A 19,216-nucleotide genomic window follows, 5' to 3' on the forward strand; every position below is an offset into this window, starting at 1 on the left:
AGTTAGTGCAGCAATAACATGCAAGCACGGGCACCCCCAAGGAGGGCAGCAGGGTTCCCACTGCACCACCGGCTCAGGAGGCCCGCGGGTCTACTCTCCCTGAGGACGTGCGCCTCCGGCCAGGCCAGAACCCGAGCTGTACTGCTTTCACTCTCCTACCATCTATCGGTGTCTTGCTGGCCCTGACGAGTTCCAGGTACGCAAAGCCCACTGAGGGCCCAGGTCGCGTTTTTCTCCCCTGCGCTTCTCTGAATTGACAGGGATGGTTCTCTGAGTGCGCAGTAAACCAAATTCAAATCCATTCTAACGCCTTTCTTTATCTATGTGGAAAATGTTGCTTTTGATATAAAGAACACTGTCCCTTCACACTGTTTGTAACTGACTTTACTTGTCCAAGGGACTGCTTGGAGGGCAGGGATACGGAGCAGAAATCCTTGGAATGAGCTAGAAGTATTTCAAATTGAATGTGTGTGTGTGTGTGTGTGTGTGTGTGTGTGTGGTTTTTTTTTAAGAGTTTAAGATTAATTTTCTGCTTTTGTCCTAGGTAGCTAAAATGGAATGAGACTGAAGGAAAGGAAGGTTGAAAGGAACAAGCTCTGATAGAGCTTTAGCGGCCTAAGCGGGTTTGCGTCTTGGGCATATTACACCTCTACCTTTGACTTAGAAAACTAGCACAGGGTGCTTGGATTCCAGGCCATGTGAAAGCTCAGTTCCAATCACTGAGAAAAAGCATTTGAAAAATAACCCAGGATTCTGGTAAAGATGAAAAAGAAGAATGTAAGGATTAGTAAGATAAAGAACCATTCCTCATACATTAATTTTCCTTAAAATTGCTCTAAATCTTCTTTTAAAAGTCACAACGAATTAAAATTATTTTATTTTAGCTGCTTAGAGCTCTTCTGTGACATATGGAATGTAGAAAATGAATAAGTTACAAATCTTAGGAGCGTTTTCTGGTGGCTTCGTGGTAAAGGACTTGGCGTTGTTACTGCTGTGGATGGGGTTTCCCCTATGGCTCAGGAACTTGGACACGTCATGGGCAAAGCCAAAAAAAAAAAAAAAAAAAAATCTTAGGAGAGAAAGAATTGGAGCAATGGCACCTGAACCTTAGGTAAAGTGGGCATCTTTCTCATTAGAAACTTGGGGATGGGAGTTCCTGTAGTGGTGCAGTGGTTGACGAATCCGACAAGGAACCATGAGGCTGTGGGTTCGATCCCTGACCTTGCTCAGTGGGTTAACGATCCGGTGTTGCCGTGAGCGGTGGTGTAGGCTGCAGACGCTGCTCAGATCTGGCGTGGCTGTGGCTGTGGCACAGGCTGGCAGCAACAGCTCTGATTAGACCCCTAGCCTGGGAACCTCCATATGCCTCAGGTGCGGCCCTCAAAAAGACAAAAAAAAAAAAGAAACTTGGGGATCAAATGCCACCAGGATATGGCAGCACCATAACTAAACTGTAAGATTTGGTAAGGAAAAAAAACTGCAGCGGGCAAAAGCCATAGGAGAGAAAACTGCCTTGAAAGGGTCAATCTACAAACCCAAAACCATGAGAGGAAAACCAGTGCAAGGCTGTACATAACGCTGTGTCTCTCTTCAAGTTGCAGAGTGGCGGGTCTGACGTAAGATTACAGAACTGCTCGATAACCGAGGAAGAAAGGAACCCTGGCACACTGTGCCTGAGCGGCTGCAATAGCAGAAGGCAGGGGGCGCTCTACTCATGACCCCTGGGCTGTTCAGGGCCTATCACACCTCCAAACCCAGGAAAATACTGGCTTCGCTGTCCTTACTATTTCATCCAACCAAACTCCCTCCGTCCACCAAGTGGCCTCCCCGTAATGCTCCAGCTCTCCAACACAGAACTGTGACTCAAACAAGCCATTTAGTTCAGTCCAATGAATATTTATGGAGAGCCTAATTTGTGCCAGGCCTCGTGTTAGGAGCTCAGGTACAGTTAGAGATAAGACGTTGCCCTTGTCTTCCCGGGGTCTCAGTTCACCAGCACATCCCTTTTACCCACCTTATCATCCTTACAGATACAACCCCTTGCTACCTTATCTGTCCCGGCCACAATTACTCTCTTTGCCACACACTTGAAGTCGCCACCATCGTCTGTTCATCACTGTCCCCTGGCTCAGTGCTTCCCTCCTTCAGGAAACTCTCCAGTCAACCTGCCCTTAAGTGATCACTCCTTTACTCTGTCTATGGTTCTACGTTTCCCGCTTCTACTTTGGTTGTAGATTAAAAAAAAAAATTCTTCGTGTTATAATAATTATAGTAGAGAATAAATTACACAGCTCTTCTAATCCATGCCCACATGGACATGCGACACTGACACATTCATAAGCCCAAGACAGATACAAGTTACTCTTTTGCTATTTTAATAACCCCTAATATTCTTAACTCTACTTTTCACTGGATTTATCACATATATATTATATATAATTTTGATAAATTTTAAACATTAAAAAGTAAAATTTTATTGGAAACGCACTTTGTAATAAGACGAGTGACTTGATTAGTTCAAAAATCTGTGTATTATGAATGAGGTAGACTTCACACTCTTCTGTTACTATTTAAGAAAATGTTTGTAGATATAAAGCACTACAAAACCTTACATAAATAAGAAGATGGAAAAAGGAGGAGTCATTATAACACCACTTATTTCTTTGCAATCCTTTTAAAGTACATTCCCTTCCTCTCAGCTCAACACCATAGATACCAAAACATAATTTTTGGATAGGTCATTATCACTTGACAATACAATTAGATATATTTTCTTTTTCTTTCTTTCTTTCTTTTTTTTTTTTTTGCTTTTAGGGTGGCACCTGTGGCATATGGAAGTCCCCAGGTTCCCAGCCTAGGGGTCAAATCAGAGCTGTAGCTGCTGGCCTACACCACAGGCCCAGCAATGAGGGATCTGAGCTGTGTCTGTGACCTACACCATGACTCATGGCAACTTTGGATTCTCAACCCACTGAGTGAGGCAAGGGATCAAACCCGCAACCTCAGGGATACTTGTCAGGTTCATAACCGCTGAGACACAACAGGAACTCCCAATTAGGTATATTTTCAATTTTGCTAAAAGCAGAATTAGAAATCATCTATTTTATAAAAACAATCAGCTAAGGATTACTTAAGTAGCCATTAAATCCTTCAACATTTTAATTTTGATAAAACATTTATCAAGAATTATTAAGAGGAGTTCCTGTCATGGCGCAGTGGTTAACGAATCCGACTAGGAACCATGAGGTTGTGGGTCCGATCCCTGGCCTTGCTCAGTGGGTTAAGGATCCAGTGTTGCTGTAAGCTGTGGTGTAGGTCTCAGATGTGGCTTGGATTCCACGTTGCTGTGGCTCTGGTGTAGGCTGGCAGCTACAGCTCCGATTAGACCCCTAGCCTGGGAACCTCCATATGCTGCAGAAAGTGGCCCTAGAAAAAGCAAAAAAAGAAAAAAAAAAAAAAAAGAAACTTAATTATTCTTGCTAGTCTTTAACCTACAGCTATTTTTTTTTTTTCTTTCCTTCCTTTTTTTTTTTGCTTTTTTTAGGGCTTTATCTGTGACATATGGAGGTTCCCGGGCTAGGGGTCCACTTGGAGCTACAGCTGCCGGCCTACGCCAGAGCCACAGCAACACCAGATCCGGGCCATGTCTGCAACCTATGCCACAGCTCACAGAAACACCAGATCCTTAACTGACTGAGCGAGGCCAGGGATCAAATTCACAACCTCATGTTTCTTAGTCGGATTCATTTCTGCTGCACCACGATGGGAACTCCATAACCTATAGGTATCTTTTCTAAAAAATATATTCAGCACTACTTATACCCATGACATAATCATTCATTTCATTATGTTTTTGCCATACAATCTTTTTTGAAAAAAATTTAGTCTGTGCATATACTTTACTATATTTTCATCAAAATCTTATATAGATTTAGTTTATGTACAACACGCAGCCAAATCAGACTTGTTTTCAGTCCCAATTTTTTTCAATTCTAATAAATGAATATGAATTATGAATTAAGGAAAATTATAACTGGAAAAATTGCAAAATGCATCTTGTAAAGCAGATTGTAAATGGTCACATCACAATGAATATGATAAAGACCTAATAAAATTAACTTATCCATTATTTAATAAGTTATCAAATGTAAGTAAGTTAATCAGTCAATATATTCTTTTTGCTTAACTTGGATTATAATGCACAGCTAAATTTTTAAGCTACCTATAAAATAGGAATATGATTTAAAAAAATGAGATTTCTTCAGTATATGTATGTATGTATGCTGAATTCTGATCCTTTAGCCTTTAGGAACAGTTAAGACTTAAGTACAATAATCACAAATGACACCAACAATCTAATAAGACGTGATGAAAAAATTTGTCTATATAGGAGTTCCCATCATGGTGCAGCAGAAATGAATCCAATGAGGAACCATGAGGTTGCGGGTTCGATCCCTGGCCTCACTCAGTGGGTTAAGGATCTGGTGTTGTCCTGAGCTATGGTACAGACTCTACTCAGATCTGATGTTGCTGTGGCTGTGGCACAGGCCAGTAGCTGTAGCTCTAAATGGACCCCTAGCCTGGGAACCTCCATATGCCGCAGGTACAGCCCTAAAAAGCAAAACAAAACAAAACAAAAAAAAACCAAAAAAATTCTATATACAATGTGATATATATATATACATATTTTGGCTGCATCCATGTCATGTGGAAGTTCCTAGGACAGGAACCAGACCTACAGCACAGCAGCGACTTAAGCCACAGTAGTGACAATGCTGGATCTGTAACCCACTGAACTACCAGGGAACTCCAAACATTTTCTATATATTTAATAAATGTTAGAAACTACAAATCTGTTTTTTTTTTTTAACAGATTTGTATCCAACACATAATTTTACTTTTTATTTTTATTTTTTTGCTTTTTAGGGCAGCATCTGCCTAACACAGAAGTTCCCAGGCTAGGGATGGAATCAGAGCCGCAGCCGCTGCTCTATGCCACAGCCACATCAATGTGGGATCCAAGCCTCGTCTTCGACCACTACAGCTCACAGGAACGCTGGATCCTTAACCCAATGGGTGAGGCAAGGATCAAACCCACCTCTTCATGGATATTAGTCGGATTCATTACCGCGGAGCCACAATTGGGAGCTCCTAATTTTACTTTTTAATAAGAGGCAGAAAATAGTAAAGATGTTATAGAAACTGTCATTAAAATAACTACATCATGATTAATTTATTTTTTATTTTTGGGCCGAACCCACAGCATATAGAAGTTTCCGGGCCAGGGACTGAATCTGAGCTGCAGCCGTGACTTCCCTCTGCAGCTGCAGCAGTGGCGGATCCTTAACCCACTGGGCCATATCGGGAACTCCAATACAAATACATCATGATTTTAGGTTTTTAACAACTAATTGATCAATACGCAGTCTAAAAGGAATCACATAAAAGTTGATCCACTAGGCTCTACCTGACGCACTGTGAAAACGTCTATTTCAAAGGGTCAGCCTCACTAACCTATATTGCTCAAGCTGTTCAGAGGTGCTCTTCCTTCCAACTAAGCCATGCCCGGGGGAGGAGAGCCTCAGCTCTCAAGGCCTGAAAAGGACTGTGTTCTTTCAACACATGAGAAAGTGCTTGTGGCTTCCAGATGCTGTCTTTGCTGTACACGGCTGGATTCTGCCTCAAGAACTGTGCACTCTGACAAGAGGGGATGGCGGAGAAGCAGAGCTGCTCGGCTTTACTACACGTGCCCTGTCTAAATTCACCAGCACATCCCAGTTCTTACGGCAGGCCTCATCCCTAGCAGAAACCACGAGGCAGAAGGTAGAGACTAGAAACCCAGGGGTGACAGCGCCTCTATTAGTCATCACAGGGGGCTTTGTCAGTGTCCAGAACCCCAGAGAAGCTTCCTCTGATAAGGAGTGGGATGGCAGACAGTCCTTTTATGTCAAGTGGAAGAAAGTTTGAGGGTTTTTTTTGTTTTTTTTTTTTGCTGTTTGTTTTTTTGCCTTTTAGGGCCGCACTCATGGCATATGGAGGTTCCAGGCTAGGGGTCCAATCGGAGCTACAGCTGCTGGCCTACGCCAGAGCCACAGCAACGCCAGATCCCAGCCACGTCTGCAACCTACACCACGGCTCACGGCAACGTCAGATCCTTAACCCACTCAGCGAGGCCAGGGATCAAACCCGCAACCTCATGGTTCTTAGTCAGATTCGTTAACCACTGCGCCACAACAGGAACTCCGAAAGTTTGAGTTTAAAAAGTCAGTTGTTGGGCAAATCATTTTGAAGAAAAAGTCCAGTTGGTGGAACTTGAGGATCTGAGAATTAATTCCCTTAAAAGGGTATCCAGGATCAAGGAGTCCTTGGAGCCTTCGCTCTTCTCTGTACGTGGCCTCCCCAGTAGGAAGCGGGTACCCCACTCCAGGGGGGACCCTCACAGAGCACAGGGACATTTGCCCAGGGTCACTTTGTCACCTAAGAGGAGGGACTTCAAGCCTCCTCAAACGCTTGTTTTTGAGTCTGCAGAGAAAAGTATGGTCTTTACCAAAATAAAATCGAAGTGTTGTCAGTCTGAGAAGAAACCTGCTGTGGTGTGTGGTACCTTTTTAACTTTCAAATTTTATTTTTAAGTCACTCTTGCCTCACTGATTGGATTCTGCTTACAACATGTTCCCCAGTTCCGAACGGGCTACGATTTGCCTGCCAACAAATTCTTGATGAATGTCAAAGGTATAACCTTACTTGTGCTAATTCTATTTAAATCAGACGAAATACTAATAGAAGAAGAATTTTATCAGTTTGCCTTATAATTTTTGTTCCAAATTTTTTCAGGAGAAGGTAATTTTATCAGTACAGCAAAAACGCCTCAACTTGTATATAATTTAACAGATTATAAACTCAGACGTGTGAAGCACTTACAGAAGGTACAAATGTTTAACTGGCTTTTAAAAATTCCTGGTGGTAGGAGAGCTGATTTCCCTTTGTAAGTAACAAAAGACTGATCTGGACCCAGAGAAAGTGGAGTCCTGTCTCTGCTATTTGCTAACCGTGTGGTGAGCTTTAGGAAACCGCTGAAACTCTAGGAGATGGGTAACTCAGCTACCTCATCTCTAGACAGGGCTGAGAATGTTTACCTGCCTCGCACAGCTGTGAAAACAGCGTAATGTAGACCCCAAACCAAGGCTAGGAACATGACTGCTATATCGCTCTTTTTTTTTTTTGGCTGCACCTGTGGCATGCAGAAGTTCCCCAGCCAGGGACTGAACTTGCGCCACAGCAATGACCTGAACCACAGCAGTGACAACACCGGATCCTTAACCTGCTAGGCCATGAGGGAACTCCCAGATATTTTCCGACAGGCAGTTTTCATTACGAACAACTTACCAGAACCATATCCAGGTATTGGCCCTTTGGTTTGAAGGTCTGGGAGCCCCACATTCAGAGCGTTGGGTACCATGTTGTCCAGATGCGGCTTGGGCCCAACGGGATGAGATGGTGAGTGCTTCATGCTTGGTTGCCTCTGCTGCTGCTGCTGCTGCTGCTGCAGTGCACTGACCATTCGAGCCAGCTGGGGGTAAGGAGGCCCAGGCAGAAACGAACACAAGATAAGCCAACATCCTGAACTTCACATTCCATTGGTTTTTGCTATCAGAGGTTTGGCTGAGACGCACACAGGGCACTAGAGGGACCTCCCAGCACCACATACCTGCTGCTCTTGCTGCTGACGCACGGCTTGAGAAAGCTTTCTCTGGTTCTGTAACAACTGCTGCTGCTGCTGCTGCTGCAGGAGAAGCTGACATGCCTACAAAACAGGGAGAAAGAGACGACCAGGGTTTCTTAAGGTGGACTTCCTGAGAAAAGGGGAGGGGTTTGTGTCACTGAATCACATCCATGAGGGAAATACCACCAAGTTCCTGGTCTCCCAGTCACATTTACCTCCAATTGAGCTGACATTATCTACCCTTAAGCCCAGTCAATAGTTTGCATGAAAATGAAGCAAATAAAAAGCTAAAGGGGACAGGGGCAAATAATCTCTGCAGCTCTAGGAGGAAAAATCTGCTACTTACCAACTGAAACTGGGGAATTTGTGGAAGCTGGCTCAGCATGGCAATTTGTTGAGGAGATAACTGGGGCCCCACGTTGAAAAGACCTGGATTCAGGCCACTGTTGGGAAACTGCTTGAGCATTGAGGCAGAAACCTAGCCAAGAAAAGGAACATTTGGAATTTATCAAAGTAAAAAAAACAACAAATTTTTTTTCTGTGAAGAGAATCTTAATTGAGTTCAAGCAAGCACTGTCAATTTTTTCCTTGAAAAATATTTATGAAAAATATTAAATGATTGGGAGAAATACACTAACATGTTAATAATGGTTATCTTTGAGTGGTGAGATTATAGGAGCTTGTGAATTCTCTGTTTAGTCTTTCTAGTTTTTCTACAATAAAAATTATGAATTTTGCAATTGGGAAAATATCTGCAAGAAAAAAAAATCTTGAATGACAGTATGATTTTTGTCTGTGAAGTTATTATTGGAAATGTGCTATATAAAAATATTCTCTGAACCCACTGAATCAGTGAGTTCCGTGGAGAACAATCTCAATTCCTCTTCCATGAGTGGCAAGCAGAATTCTGGTCAAAAGTTTAGCTCTAGAGGCAGACAGCCTGGACCTGCCATTTCGAAGGTGTGTATGACGTTTTCTTCTTTAACTTTTCTGAGCTTCACTTTCCTTATCTCCAAAATTTGAATAATAATAATACTAACGTCAGTGGGTGGTTGAGGATTTTTAAGAGTTGATCCATGTCAAATGCGTAGAAATGCACTCTACAGAGGCTCATATTATTCCATGGGTGGTTCTTCCCAGGTCCACAGACAATGGTAACAGTGTCCTTTGCTCTCATCTCCAGGCTACACGCGACCAGTTCTCTCTCCTTATCTCATTCAGTATCGCAATGCAGAGTCCAGAACAGAAAAGCCATTTTCTAAAGTTGTCTCATATTGGGTAGACATGGCTGTCACTAACCACTCTTTTTTTTTTTTTTGGTCTTTTTAGGGCTGCACCTGAGGCATATGGAGGTTCCCAGGCTAGGGGTTGAAATGGAGCTAGAGCTGCTGGCCTATGCCACAGCCACAGCAACCTAAGATCTGAGCCATGTCTGCGACCTAGACCATAGCTCTGTGGCAATGCTGGATCCTTAACCCACTGAGTGAGGCCAGGGATTGAACCTGAAATCTCAGGGTTCCTAGTAGGATTCGTTTCTGCTGTGCCACGATGGGAACTCCTTTTTTTTTTTTTTCCACTTCGTTTTATTTTTTTTCCAACCATTCTTTTTAAGGCCATGCTTTTAACAGTTCCTAAGATCTCCCATGATCACAACTCTCAATTGACATGCTAAGCTTACTATCAATTAAAATCTACAATATTAAAATACACTTTGCTTCCTCATGTACTTTTTAAGCAGTGAGGTTTACAAATTTCATTCATTTATGTTTTGATCCAAGCTTAGGACCTTACAATTATCTTTATCTGCCTAGCACACATCAGACGCTCCATCAATACCTATTAGAGGAATGAATCTTTATTATCTATTTTAACTTATTAACAGTCACTCCACCAAGTTGTTTTCTATCTCTTATTTCATTTATTCCCAGTTTGTATTTCCCCATTAATGGGAATGTTGAACTACAGAGCTGAAGACAATTGAGCAGCAGGCCACTAAAAACATCCTTCCAACATGAAACTGATCAGTCCAGGAAGAGTCCATCATTTCTAATCAAGACAACTGTTTTAGCTTTTAGCCTTTATTTTTCCATCTTGTCTGAAACAAAGAGACAGCTTGTAAACAACTTGTCAAAATAGAGATAGGACAACTTTATCACTCGTATAATCCAATTTTAAAAAACCAATCAGTGAAGAAAACAAGTGAAGTTCATTCAGGTGGTTAACAAACTATGATTCTTGATCCCAGCACAGGTGCTCAAAAGCTATGTTTTTGATAATTTAGTCTAGAATCTTGCTTGGAATAGGCACCAAGTTTATCAATCATTAAGGCACTTGCCTTTTCTTTCAAAAAAAATTCTAAAAAATTCCCCATTATCTTTACTTCCTTCTAGGGGAGGGGTTCTTCTTCTTTCCCATTTCTTTCTTTCTTCTTTTTTTAAGGGCCAACCTGCAGCATATGGAAGCTACCCGGCTAGGGGTCGAATCAGAGCTACAGATGCCAGCCCTGTGCCACGATCAAAGCAACACCAGATCCGAGCGTGTCTGTGATCTAAACCACAGCTCGTGGCAACACCAGACCCTTAACCCACTGAGCAAGGCCAGGGATCAAACCTGAGTCTTCATGGATACTGGTCGGGTTCTTAACCTGCTGAGCCACGAGAGTTCCCTTCTTTCCCATTTCTGATCTGAGACTCCACACAGAGGGGCATCCGCCTTTTTCATGACACTCTGGGCCTCCTGCCCTTCCTTCTTGGCAGACAACCCACAGTGAGGACTGTGCTACTCCAGTTACTAGTGGATAAATTTGGAGTCATATTAGGATGCCTACCTTCTCCAGTATCGCTCTCTCCACAGAGACATTCGGACCTCTGTAGACCTTCCCTTTTTGTCTTAAGAATTCAGAATCTGGGAGTTCCCGTTGTGGCCTGTTGGGTTATGAACCCGACTAGCATCCATGAGGATGCGGGTTTGACCCCTGGCCTTGCCCAGTGGGTTAAGGATCTGGCATTGCCGTGAGCTGTGGTGTAGGTTGCAGACACAGCTCGGATCTAGTGTTGCTGTAGCTGTGGTGTAGGCCAGCAGCTCCAGCTCCAACTGGACCCCCAGCCTGGGGAACTTCCTTATGCTGTGGGTACGGCCCTAAAAAGACGAAAAAAAAAAAAAAAAAGAATTCAGAATCTGCGCAGAAAAGAGGGGCTGTCATTATTAAACCCTCCTCCTTGAAGGCCCCCAGAATTCTTCAAAGATCACAGGCAGGGCTCTGCAACTCTAGTCACAAATTCTTTCTCTGCTGTAGGATTTAATTCCTCTTAACTCTTTTGGTTGAACATCCTTGTTCTTACCAGAGAAGCCAAAAGCAGTAAAAGTTTTATTTCCACTTCATCAGTCAGCATTATATAGAGTCCGAAGCAATGATTCCTCTCCCAGTCACCTCATTGCACCAAACCAAGCTCTAAGACACTTTTAACCTGCCTCCTTTTTTTTGCAAGCCTCAGCGTATTTGGTGTTCTACTCCCCCAGCACAACGCTCACATGCATTCATCCCTGCTTGCAAACCCTTATTTTCCATCTTTTAAAAACACGCCTATAAAAACTGAGTCATCAGAAAGCTTTCATCAGAAGGCCGGTGGGGTCTTCCCATTGCCTCTCCAGCGTCACAGTCAGACTTCAATTTCTCGGCTTCCGAATGCTTTTGAGTCACTGTCTCCACTATAGTCTCAAGAATATCTACCTATCTTTTCTTTGACCCTTTCCAGTCTAAAACCAGCTAAGTTCAAGTTTCCGCCACTTGGCTTAAAAAACTCACTTTCTTCCTAGAGCTCAGGCACTTTCACTTAAACTATCAATTCTCTCATTTTGGAAAGTATTTTGGTTGAAAGTAATAGTTCTCCCAGCTGCTTCCTCTTTATTCTCTAAGAGATGCTGAGCGTTGCCAACCAATTACAACACGTGTTTGAGGAATTCCCTTGCGGCCGAGGGGGGTTAAGGATCCAGCATTGTCACTGCAGTGGCTTGGGCCACTGTTGGATCCCTGGCCCTGTTAACTTCCTTGTACCATGAGTGTAGCAAAAAAAAAAAAAAAGAAAGAAAAAAAGAAAAAAAAAAAATCTAACTTCACTGTATTGAGAGGTTTTTTTTGGGGGGGGGGGTGGGGGGGAGGCTATGAGTACAGATATATTCTACACTATTATACCATATCCCAATTCAGAGTCTTAGGCCACTATACCTCAGTGACTCATGAAATCCTATTTACTACCTTCAGTGTGAACCTTAAATTCATTTGATTTAGCAATTATACCAGGTTGAACTGTGTCCCCCTGCAAAATGCATGCCCAATGGTGATCTTAGAAAGTGACCTTATTTGGAAATAGGATCTCTGTAAACATAAGCTTAAGATGAGGACATGGTGGATTAGAGTGGGCCCAAATCCAGTGGCTGGGGTCTTTAGAAGAAGAGGAGACACACAGGGAAGACGACCACCTGAATGAGGAGGCAGAGATGGCAGCTATGCAGTGACAAGTTAAGGAACTCCAAGCACGGCGAGCAGCCACTGGAACCAACCTGACGACACCTTGATTTCAGATGTCTAGCCTCCAGAACTTGAGAAGGAACAAAATCTCCATTGTTTTAAGCTACCCAGTTTGTGGTCATTTGCTGTAGCCGTTTCTACGAAAGAAACTAATACAGTAACTAAGTTTTACAGGCCTGTGCTGTCCAGGCTGGTGTGGCTCTTGGGCACTGAAAACATGGCTAACAGAATTGAGATGGGCTTTCAGGGTAAAATACACACCAGCATTAAAAAAAGTAAGTAAGTAAAAATTTTAATATAATGTTAAAGCACTGATTACAGGTTGAAATGATAATTTAGATATAGTGGTTTAAAGAATATATATTATGAAAATTAATTTCACCAGTTTTTCTTTGACTCTTTTAAATGTGGCTACTGAGACTTTCAATTACATTATGTGGCTTGTGCTACATTTCTTTTCTTTTTTTCTTTTTTTTTTGGTCTTTTGCCTTTTCTAGGGCTGCTCCCATGGCATATGGAGGTTCCCAGGCTAGGGGTCCAATTGGAGCTGCAGGCGCCGGCCTACGCCAGAGCCACAGCAACACAGGATCCGAGCCATGTCTGCCACCTACACCACAGCTCACGGCAACGCCAGATCCTTAACCCACTGAGCAAGGCCAGGGATCGAACCTGCAACCTCATGGTTCGTAGTCGGATTCGTTAATCACTGAGCCACGATGGGAACTCTGGCTTGTGCTACATTTCTATGGGACAGCACTGCTCAAGGCCATGTGCACGGATCAGCACTGTTTCTAACTTCCTTTCCAAAGCTTTCTTCTATGACTCATGGGAAAGCGCCTGTGCTTATTTTGTTTCCCAACCTAATGGCTTCCAAAATAAATCGCCATTGTCTGAGCTGTCATTTCACCTCCTTTCTACCTTCAGTTTTTAAAGGCCTACTGGACAAATCAGCTGGTCTCTTGATCACGTCCTCTTCCATCCTGAGAATGTACGCCATCCCTGGCCAAGAAGCTACTGTCCCTTACCCTATAGTAGGGGTACTATAACCACGATGCAAAGCTGGCGAAAGAAACCACTATTCCAAGTAAAACATGTCCACAAACCAGCAGTACTTTAGAGGAATTCATCATAGGAGACAAACACTGGAATATTCACAGCAGCACTGCTCACAAGTGCAAAAATCTGGAAACAACTCAAGTATCTGTCGGAAGCAGGGTAGAATAGGTAAATAAATGATGGTATCTTCACGTAATAGAATACTCCATGAGCCACAACTCCCCCACATCAACGTGGGAAAATCTTAGAAACAACATCATGGAAAATAGTCAGAAAAGGCTATATACTGTAATACGATTTCATTACATAAAGTGCAAAAAAGGGAACATGAAATAATACATCATTTAAAGATAGAGAGACATGGAGATCCCTGGTGGCTCAGCAGGTTAAGGATCCTGCATTGTTACTGCTGGGGTGCGGGTCTGATCGCTGGCCCAGGAACTTCCTTATGCCGTGGGCATGGCCGAAAACAATCCAGGAGGTATTTTTATACTTCAATTTAAATGCCAGCACCTCATCTGTCCTGTACATTGACAGTGATAAAGACTATGAAGTGACACTTTGAGGCTTCCTATCTAGCCTCTTGCAACTTCTCCCTTCTTCAGGGTGCACGTGTATCAGAGAGAAGCCCCACTAGGCGCCTGGCAAATGGCTATTCCTACCTGGGTAGCAGAGTAATTAAAGTGCAGGTCTGCACATTCCCAAGGCAGGGAGTTAATTATTCTGGCTTAAAAGCCCTTCAATCTCCAGCTGGGTTGGAAAAAGGGACACTCTAGTTGGAGTCAATATGGCATTTAAGGGAGCATCACAAGTGCAAAATGACAGCAATTTAAGCGCGAGACAGAAACCACTACCATGTGTTACTTTCTGAAAGTCTGAGTAACAGGAAGAAAAAGACAAGGTAGAAAAACCATGAAACACTTGTAACAAATCTTAAAGATGAGCTTCCATGTCGTCTTCCTATATTTACCTTAATTGTTGACTGTCCCTATAAAGTGGTTACAATCGGTGTAAAATTTGATAATATTAAATCAAATATTTTAAATATTCATCAAGAATTTTAAATGTTCATGTGCTTTGCAACTAAATTCAGAAATAATATGGGCAAAGATCTATATGTAAGGATTTCTCTACAGTATTATTTATAACACTGAACAATTAGAAACAACTTATATCCAATATATGGGGGAAGGGAAATCAGAGTAAGTCTACCCAATGGAACATTTTGTAAATGATCAACTAAATATGACCCAACATGAAAGTTTATGTCTTTACTTTAAAAGGGGGGGGGCACCCAATTCCTTTGTTATGTATTTATTTATTTATTTAGGCAGAAGTTCCCAAGCCAGGGGTCAAACCCACACCACAGAAGCGACCCCAGCCACTGCAGTAATAACACTGGATCCTTAACCTGCTGCACCACAAGGAAACTCCTGCTTTGTTTTTTAAAACACGTAAGTGTCAGGGGAAAAAATGGAAGATTCCATTTAGTACTTTGCCCTCGTTATGCATTAAATACATGTCAACCATGTTTTGCCGAATAAATTTCAAAAAGGCGGGAGAACATAAGCCCCTGTCTTTTCCAAGCACAGCAGATACTCTGGTTGTACAGAGGTCTGCGACCTCTAAGTCTTTTAGAGTAAGTTGACTGTGCTTTTCTGACAATTGCACTTTCTAGATCATTCTGAAATGTATCTTCCTGCGACTTGACATGTATTTACTGAACTCAAACTACATGTCCTGCGCAGCTGTAGGTGTTCAGGAGGCAACAGTGAACACCGTGGATACGTTCTGCCTCCGCGGAGCTTGTTACACTCCTGGGGAGGGTGGGGCAGTAGCAGTGGTGGCAGCGTAGTGTACACAGCCAGGATAGTCTCTCTGATAAGGCCGTACTGAGGCCGAGGGCTGGAGGGAATAAAGCTGAAGCTGTGTGGCCATCTGGGAGGAGAGGCTTCAAGGAAGACTTCTGGTGCGTTGGGGGCAGGTGGCTGGGAAGGCCTGATGAAAAGGAGTGGCAGGGGTGGGGGGCAAGGAGAGCCCCAAGAGCCTCAGAGACCACAGCCAGGAGCAGGCTTTGTATGTGCAGTGAGAAGGAGCCGAGAGGATTCCCAGTGAAGCGGTAACGGCATCTGCCTTAGCTTGCTGTGACGGCAGACGTGTTCTACGCCTGCAACTGTCCATACAGTAGCCACCAGCCTGGTGTGGCTATTTGCATTTAAATTAATTGAAGCTAAAAACACCCAGCGCTTCCATCCCACTTGCTGCACTTCACCTGTCCACACGGCTAATGGCTACAGCAGTCAGGGGGTTTTAGGGGATCAGTCTGAATTCTGGTGGAAGGCAGACCGGAGGCAGGTGAGTACTGGATGAAGCAGGGCAGGGACCCAGCCAGGAGACTGTGGTTGCGGTGGGAAATGGTCAGATGTGGGACGAAGCTCTGAAAGGAGGATCTGCTGCCGGATGGATGTGGCTGAGGCCTCACACACAGCAGCTCGGAGGCCTCTGGCCTGAGCACCTGCAGGCTGGGAGTGTCGTTTACTTGGAGGAAGAGGATACTGCTGAGGGCAGTGTGGGATGAAGCCAGTTTTGTTTCGGGCACCTTAACTTCAGCTGCCTGGAAGGCCTCCTAGTGAAGGTGGCCAGAAATCTGCGGAGTTGACGAGGGAGATCTGGGTCAAAGTCACAATTCTGGAACTGCCAGCATTTTAAAGTCATTCCACTGGGTGAGATCAATGAGCAGCGGCTTAGGTGGTGAGAAGAGGCTCCGATGTTGAGATGGGGCACTCTGATGTTTGCATGTTAGGAGAGTGAGGAAGAACTTATAAAGCAGACAGAGAAGAAAAGCTGGGTGGAGAACAAAGAGAGAAGGTGTCCAAGAGCTAAACTGTCTCAAAAATGAGGGAGTGACCAGCTGTGTCCCGCACTGCTGATCACACTGGGGAAAGGAGACTGGGGACTTCTCTCGTGGCACAGCAGGTTAGGATCCAGTATTGCCACTGCAGCAGCTTGGGTCGCTGCTGTGGCGTGGGTTCAATCCCTGGTCCAGGAATTTTTATGTATCGTGGGCACAGCTAAAAAAGAGAGACTGGGAAGCAGGTGTGGTACCCACAACAGAGAGATCATCAGTGATCTCCAAAAGGTCTTAATTTCCACACTTCCTGCCTCACCTGGACTGTGGCACCAGCTCCGTAACTACTCTCCTTTGCTCTAGCAATTCTGTCATTCAGACATGTCCTCTGTATTATTGCCAGTGTTATGGTTCTAAAACGCAAAATTTCCTATGCTGCCACTCAGCTGAGAAATCTTGCCTAACACCGTGTTATCTCCAGCAGTAGTGGCCAAGCTCTAGGGAGCACATAAAAATCATCTGGGGGTGACTGTCAGGCCCCCAAACCCAAGCCTGTGTGTCTCAGGAGACTGGGGAAGACCCAGAAACTGTATTTTTAAGTAGCAGCCAAGATCAGAGCTACAAACCAAAGGACAAAGTCTGAACTCTTCGGCAAGGTAAACGAAACTCTTCCAAATTTGGTCCCAAACTTCTTGACTAGTTTCTCCCGATGCCACTCTAGGCAGCATACATACGCTTCAACAGGCTCACACTATTCACACCAACCGCGCGCCCCTCAGGGTGCCAGTGCTCCCAGATATCACTGCCCCTTGTGCAAGCTGCTCCTGCCCCTAGAAGACACGTTTCACGTGGCTGTGCCCAGCAAACTCTGACTCATTCTTCAAGGCTCAGTTTAAATATCACTGCTAGTGTGAGGCCCCACCCAACTCTCCCAACTCTGCAAAGCGTTTCTATACAACGTTTATCACCCTATCTGCTGGCTATCTGCCACGGCCGCCACCAACGCCAGAAGGCTGGGAGAGATGGTGTTTTCTTCATCTGTGCCCTGCCAGTGTGAAACCTGGCACAATGCAGACATTCGATAACCGCAGACGACGACGACGGCTGGCCTGATACCAAGGCATGACGCCAAGCGCTCCGAGAGTCAAGACGCTGCCACGGCAAAGGGCTGGCGAGTCAGGAGCAGCTCTGTCTGGAGGACATTCCACTGCATGGGACTTGAAGGATGAGCAGAACTTAGAGGAAAGGGGAAGAAGAGAGACACTAAAGAGGTTTCCAGATGGGACCATGGGGATGGGGGCTGGGGCGGGACTGACATTTCTTCCTCTACTAAGATGGACAGAGACTCAGTGTCAAAAGCAGGACCTAAAATCTACAGATTATGGCTTCAAATAAATATCTTAAGCTCTTGGCTTAAAAGACATATCCCAAACCAAAACCAAGAAAACCTGCCCCTTCACCACCTGTCGGCTGGCTTAGTAAGCACCCAGCCCCTTGCACATGATGGGACGGCCTCAAAGCTCTGATTTTCACTCACACATCCTGAATCCTTACTCGAGCATTTCAGCTTTTACTTTGCTTCCCAGACCCGCTTCCTCACAGGGATGTCTGAGGAGCAGTACATGGCAGACTGGCCCAAATCTCTCACCTGTACCTCCAAACAACTCATTGTTCACCTCCTGCTAAGAAAGGGCCTAAAGGCTTCTTTGGTACCCAAAGGACCATGTCCACCCAGAGCTGCTCTGTTATTAAGTCTCTGCCACTTTGTTAGATCTAAACCCCCTACAGCACCTAGTCAGTGTTTTAGCGTACATCTCCTCAAAACTTTCCAGGATAACCCAGAACCTGGCAATTCTGCGAGTCTTTGAGGGCTACTAACCTCTGAATGTTGACAAATCAGAATTTACAGTTGTTGGTTTTTTTTTTTTTTACTTTTCAGGGCGGCACTCATGGCATATGGAGGTTCCCAGGCTAGGGGTCTAATTGGAGCTACAGCTGCCAGCCACAGCCACGCAGGATCCGAGCCACATCTGTGACCTACACCACAGTTCACAGCAATGCCAGATCCTTAACCCACTGAGCAAGGCCAGGGATCAAACCTGCAACTTCATGGTTCCTAGTTGAATTCGTTACTGCCGCGCCACGATGTGAACTCCCAGAATTTATAGTTGTAATTCTACCCAATTTAAAAGTCAACAGAGTATTAGGCAAATATATAGGAGATCTGAAAGGAACATAATCAGAATGCTTTTCATGCAACGACATCTACTCAGTATGCACGATACAAGAAAAAATGAGATCTGATTATCTTGTTCTAAAAAGCTTGATTCCAAGCACCTGGATTTTTCATTTGTTGGACAGACAGCTGTTATTTTATGCCCATACAACCAATCAGTGGACAGCTGGAAACCACGTGGATGTGGCCACTGACTTGTGGAACCAGGACACCGCTTACCTGGGGGGAAATAAACTGGGGAGGCACTTGCGCCCGGAGATTAGGAGAAGAGTTCAGCGGCTGCACTGGCGTGTGCACGCCCCTCGATTGTGCTGTGCTATTTCCAAACAAACCATGATTGCCGCCCTGCAAACGGAACAGCAGTGGTAAGGCTCTGGGTTAACGTCAGAAAACGCAAATAAGAAACAGCTCAGGTTTTCTAACCCCTTGGCAGCATCATAGCCTGTGTTCCATGGAATCACAGAATTTGATAACTGAGACATTCTGGTGTTGGAATGCTTGGAAAATCAACAGATCCAATCATGGGCACATCATCACCACTCTATAAACCAAAAGGGTTAAATTTAGTCAAATGTCAGATAAAGCACTCATTTGCTATTGTCTGTTTTTGTTATTGAAAGGTAAAGGCAAGGTCACATTTATTCAACTTATTCTTTTATAAGATTGGGTTCACTGAATTTATTCTCAGACTCTATAATCTGAGGCCCATCTTGAAAAGCACCTGAGTAAAAACACAGGCCTATGAATACCAGCGGTAAGGCAGTCTCATGCTATGACTTCCGGGAAGTGGTTCATTCAATCCTAAGATCAGTGCCACCCAATTGT

The 19,216-nt window shown here is 44.1% G+C and overlaps 1 protein-coding gene across 4 annotated transcripts in view; it reads right to left on the reverse strand.

Annotated features, from left to right (window-relative positions):
- The window catches only part of TNRC6B (trinucleotide repeat containing 6B), a 259,378-nt gene that overhangs the window by 27,024 nt on the left and 213,138 nt on the right, over window positions 1-19,216 (reverse strand). For all 4 annotated transcript variants that reach the window (XM_021092847.1, XM_021092845.1, XM_021092843.1 and 1 more), the window contains 4 exons: window positions 18,611-18,736; window positions 8,070-8,201; window positions 7,709-7,804; window positions 7,387-7,570 (listed from right to left, as the gene is read on the reverse strand). In XM_021092847.1, the coding sequence (XP_020948506.1) occupies window positions 7,387-7,570; window positions 7,709-7,804; window positions 8,070-8,201; window positions 18,611-18,736 (538 nt within the window). The remainder of the gene's footprint in view (window positions 1-7,386; window positions 7,571-7,708; window positions 7,805-8,069; window positions 8,202-18,610; window positions 18,737-19,216) is intronic.

Source organism: Sus scrofa, chromosome 5 (genome assembly GCF_000003025.6).
Source record: "Sus scrofa isolate TJ Tabasco breed Duroc chromosome 5, Sscrofa11.1, whole genome shotgun sequence".
Classification (NCBI taxonomy): Eukaryota; Metazoa; Chordata; class Mammalia; order Artiodactyla; family Suidae; genus Sus; species Sus scrofa.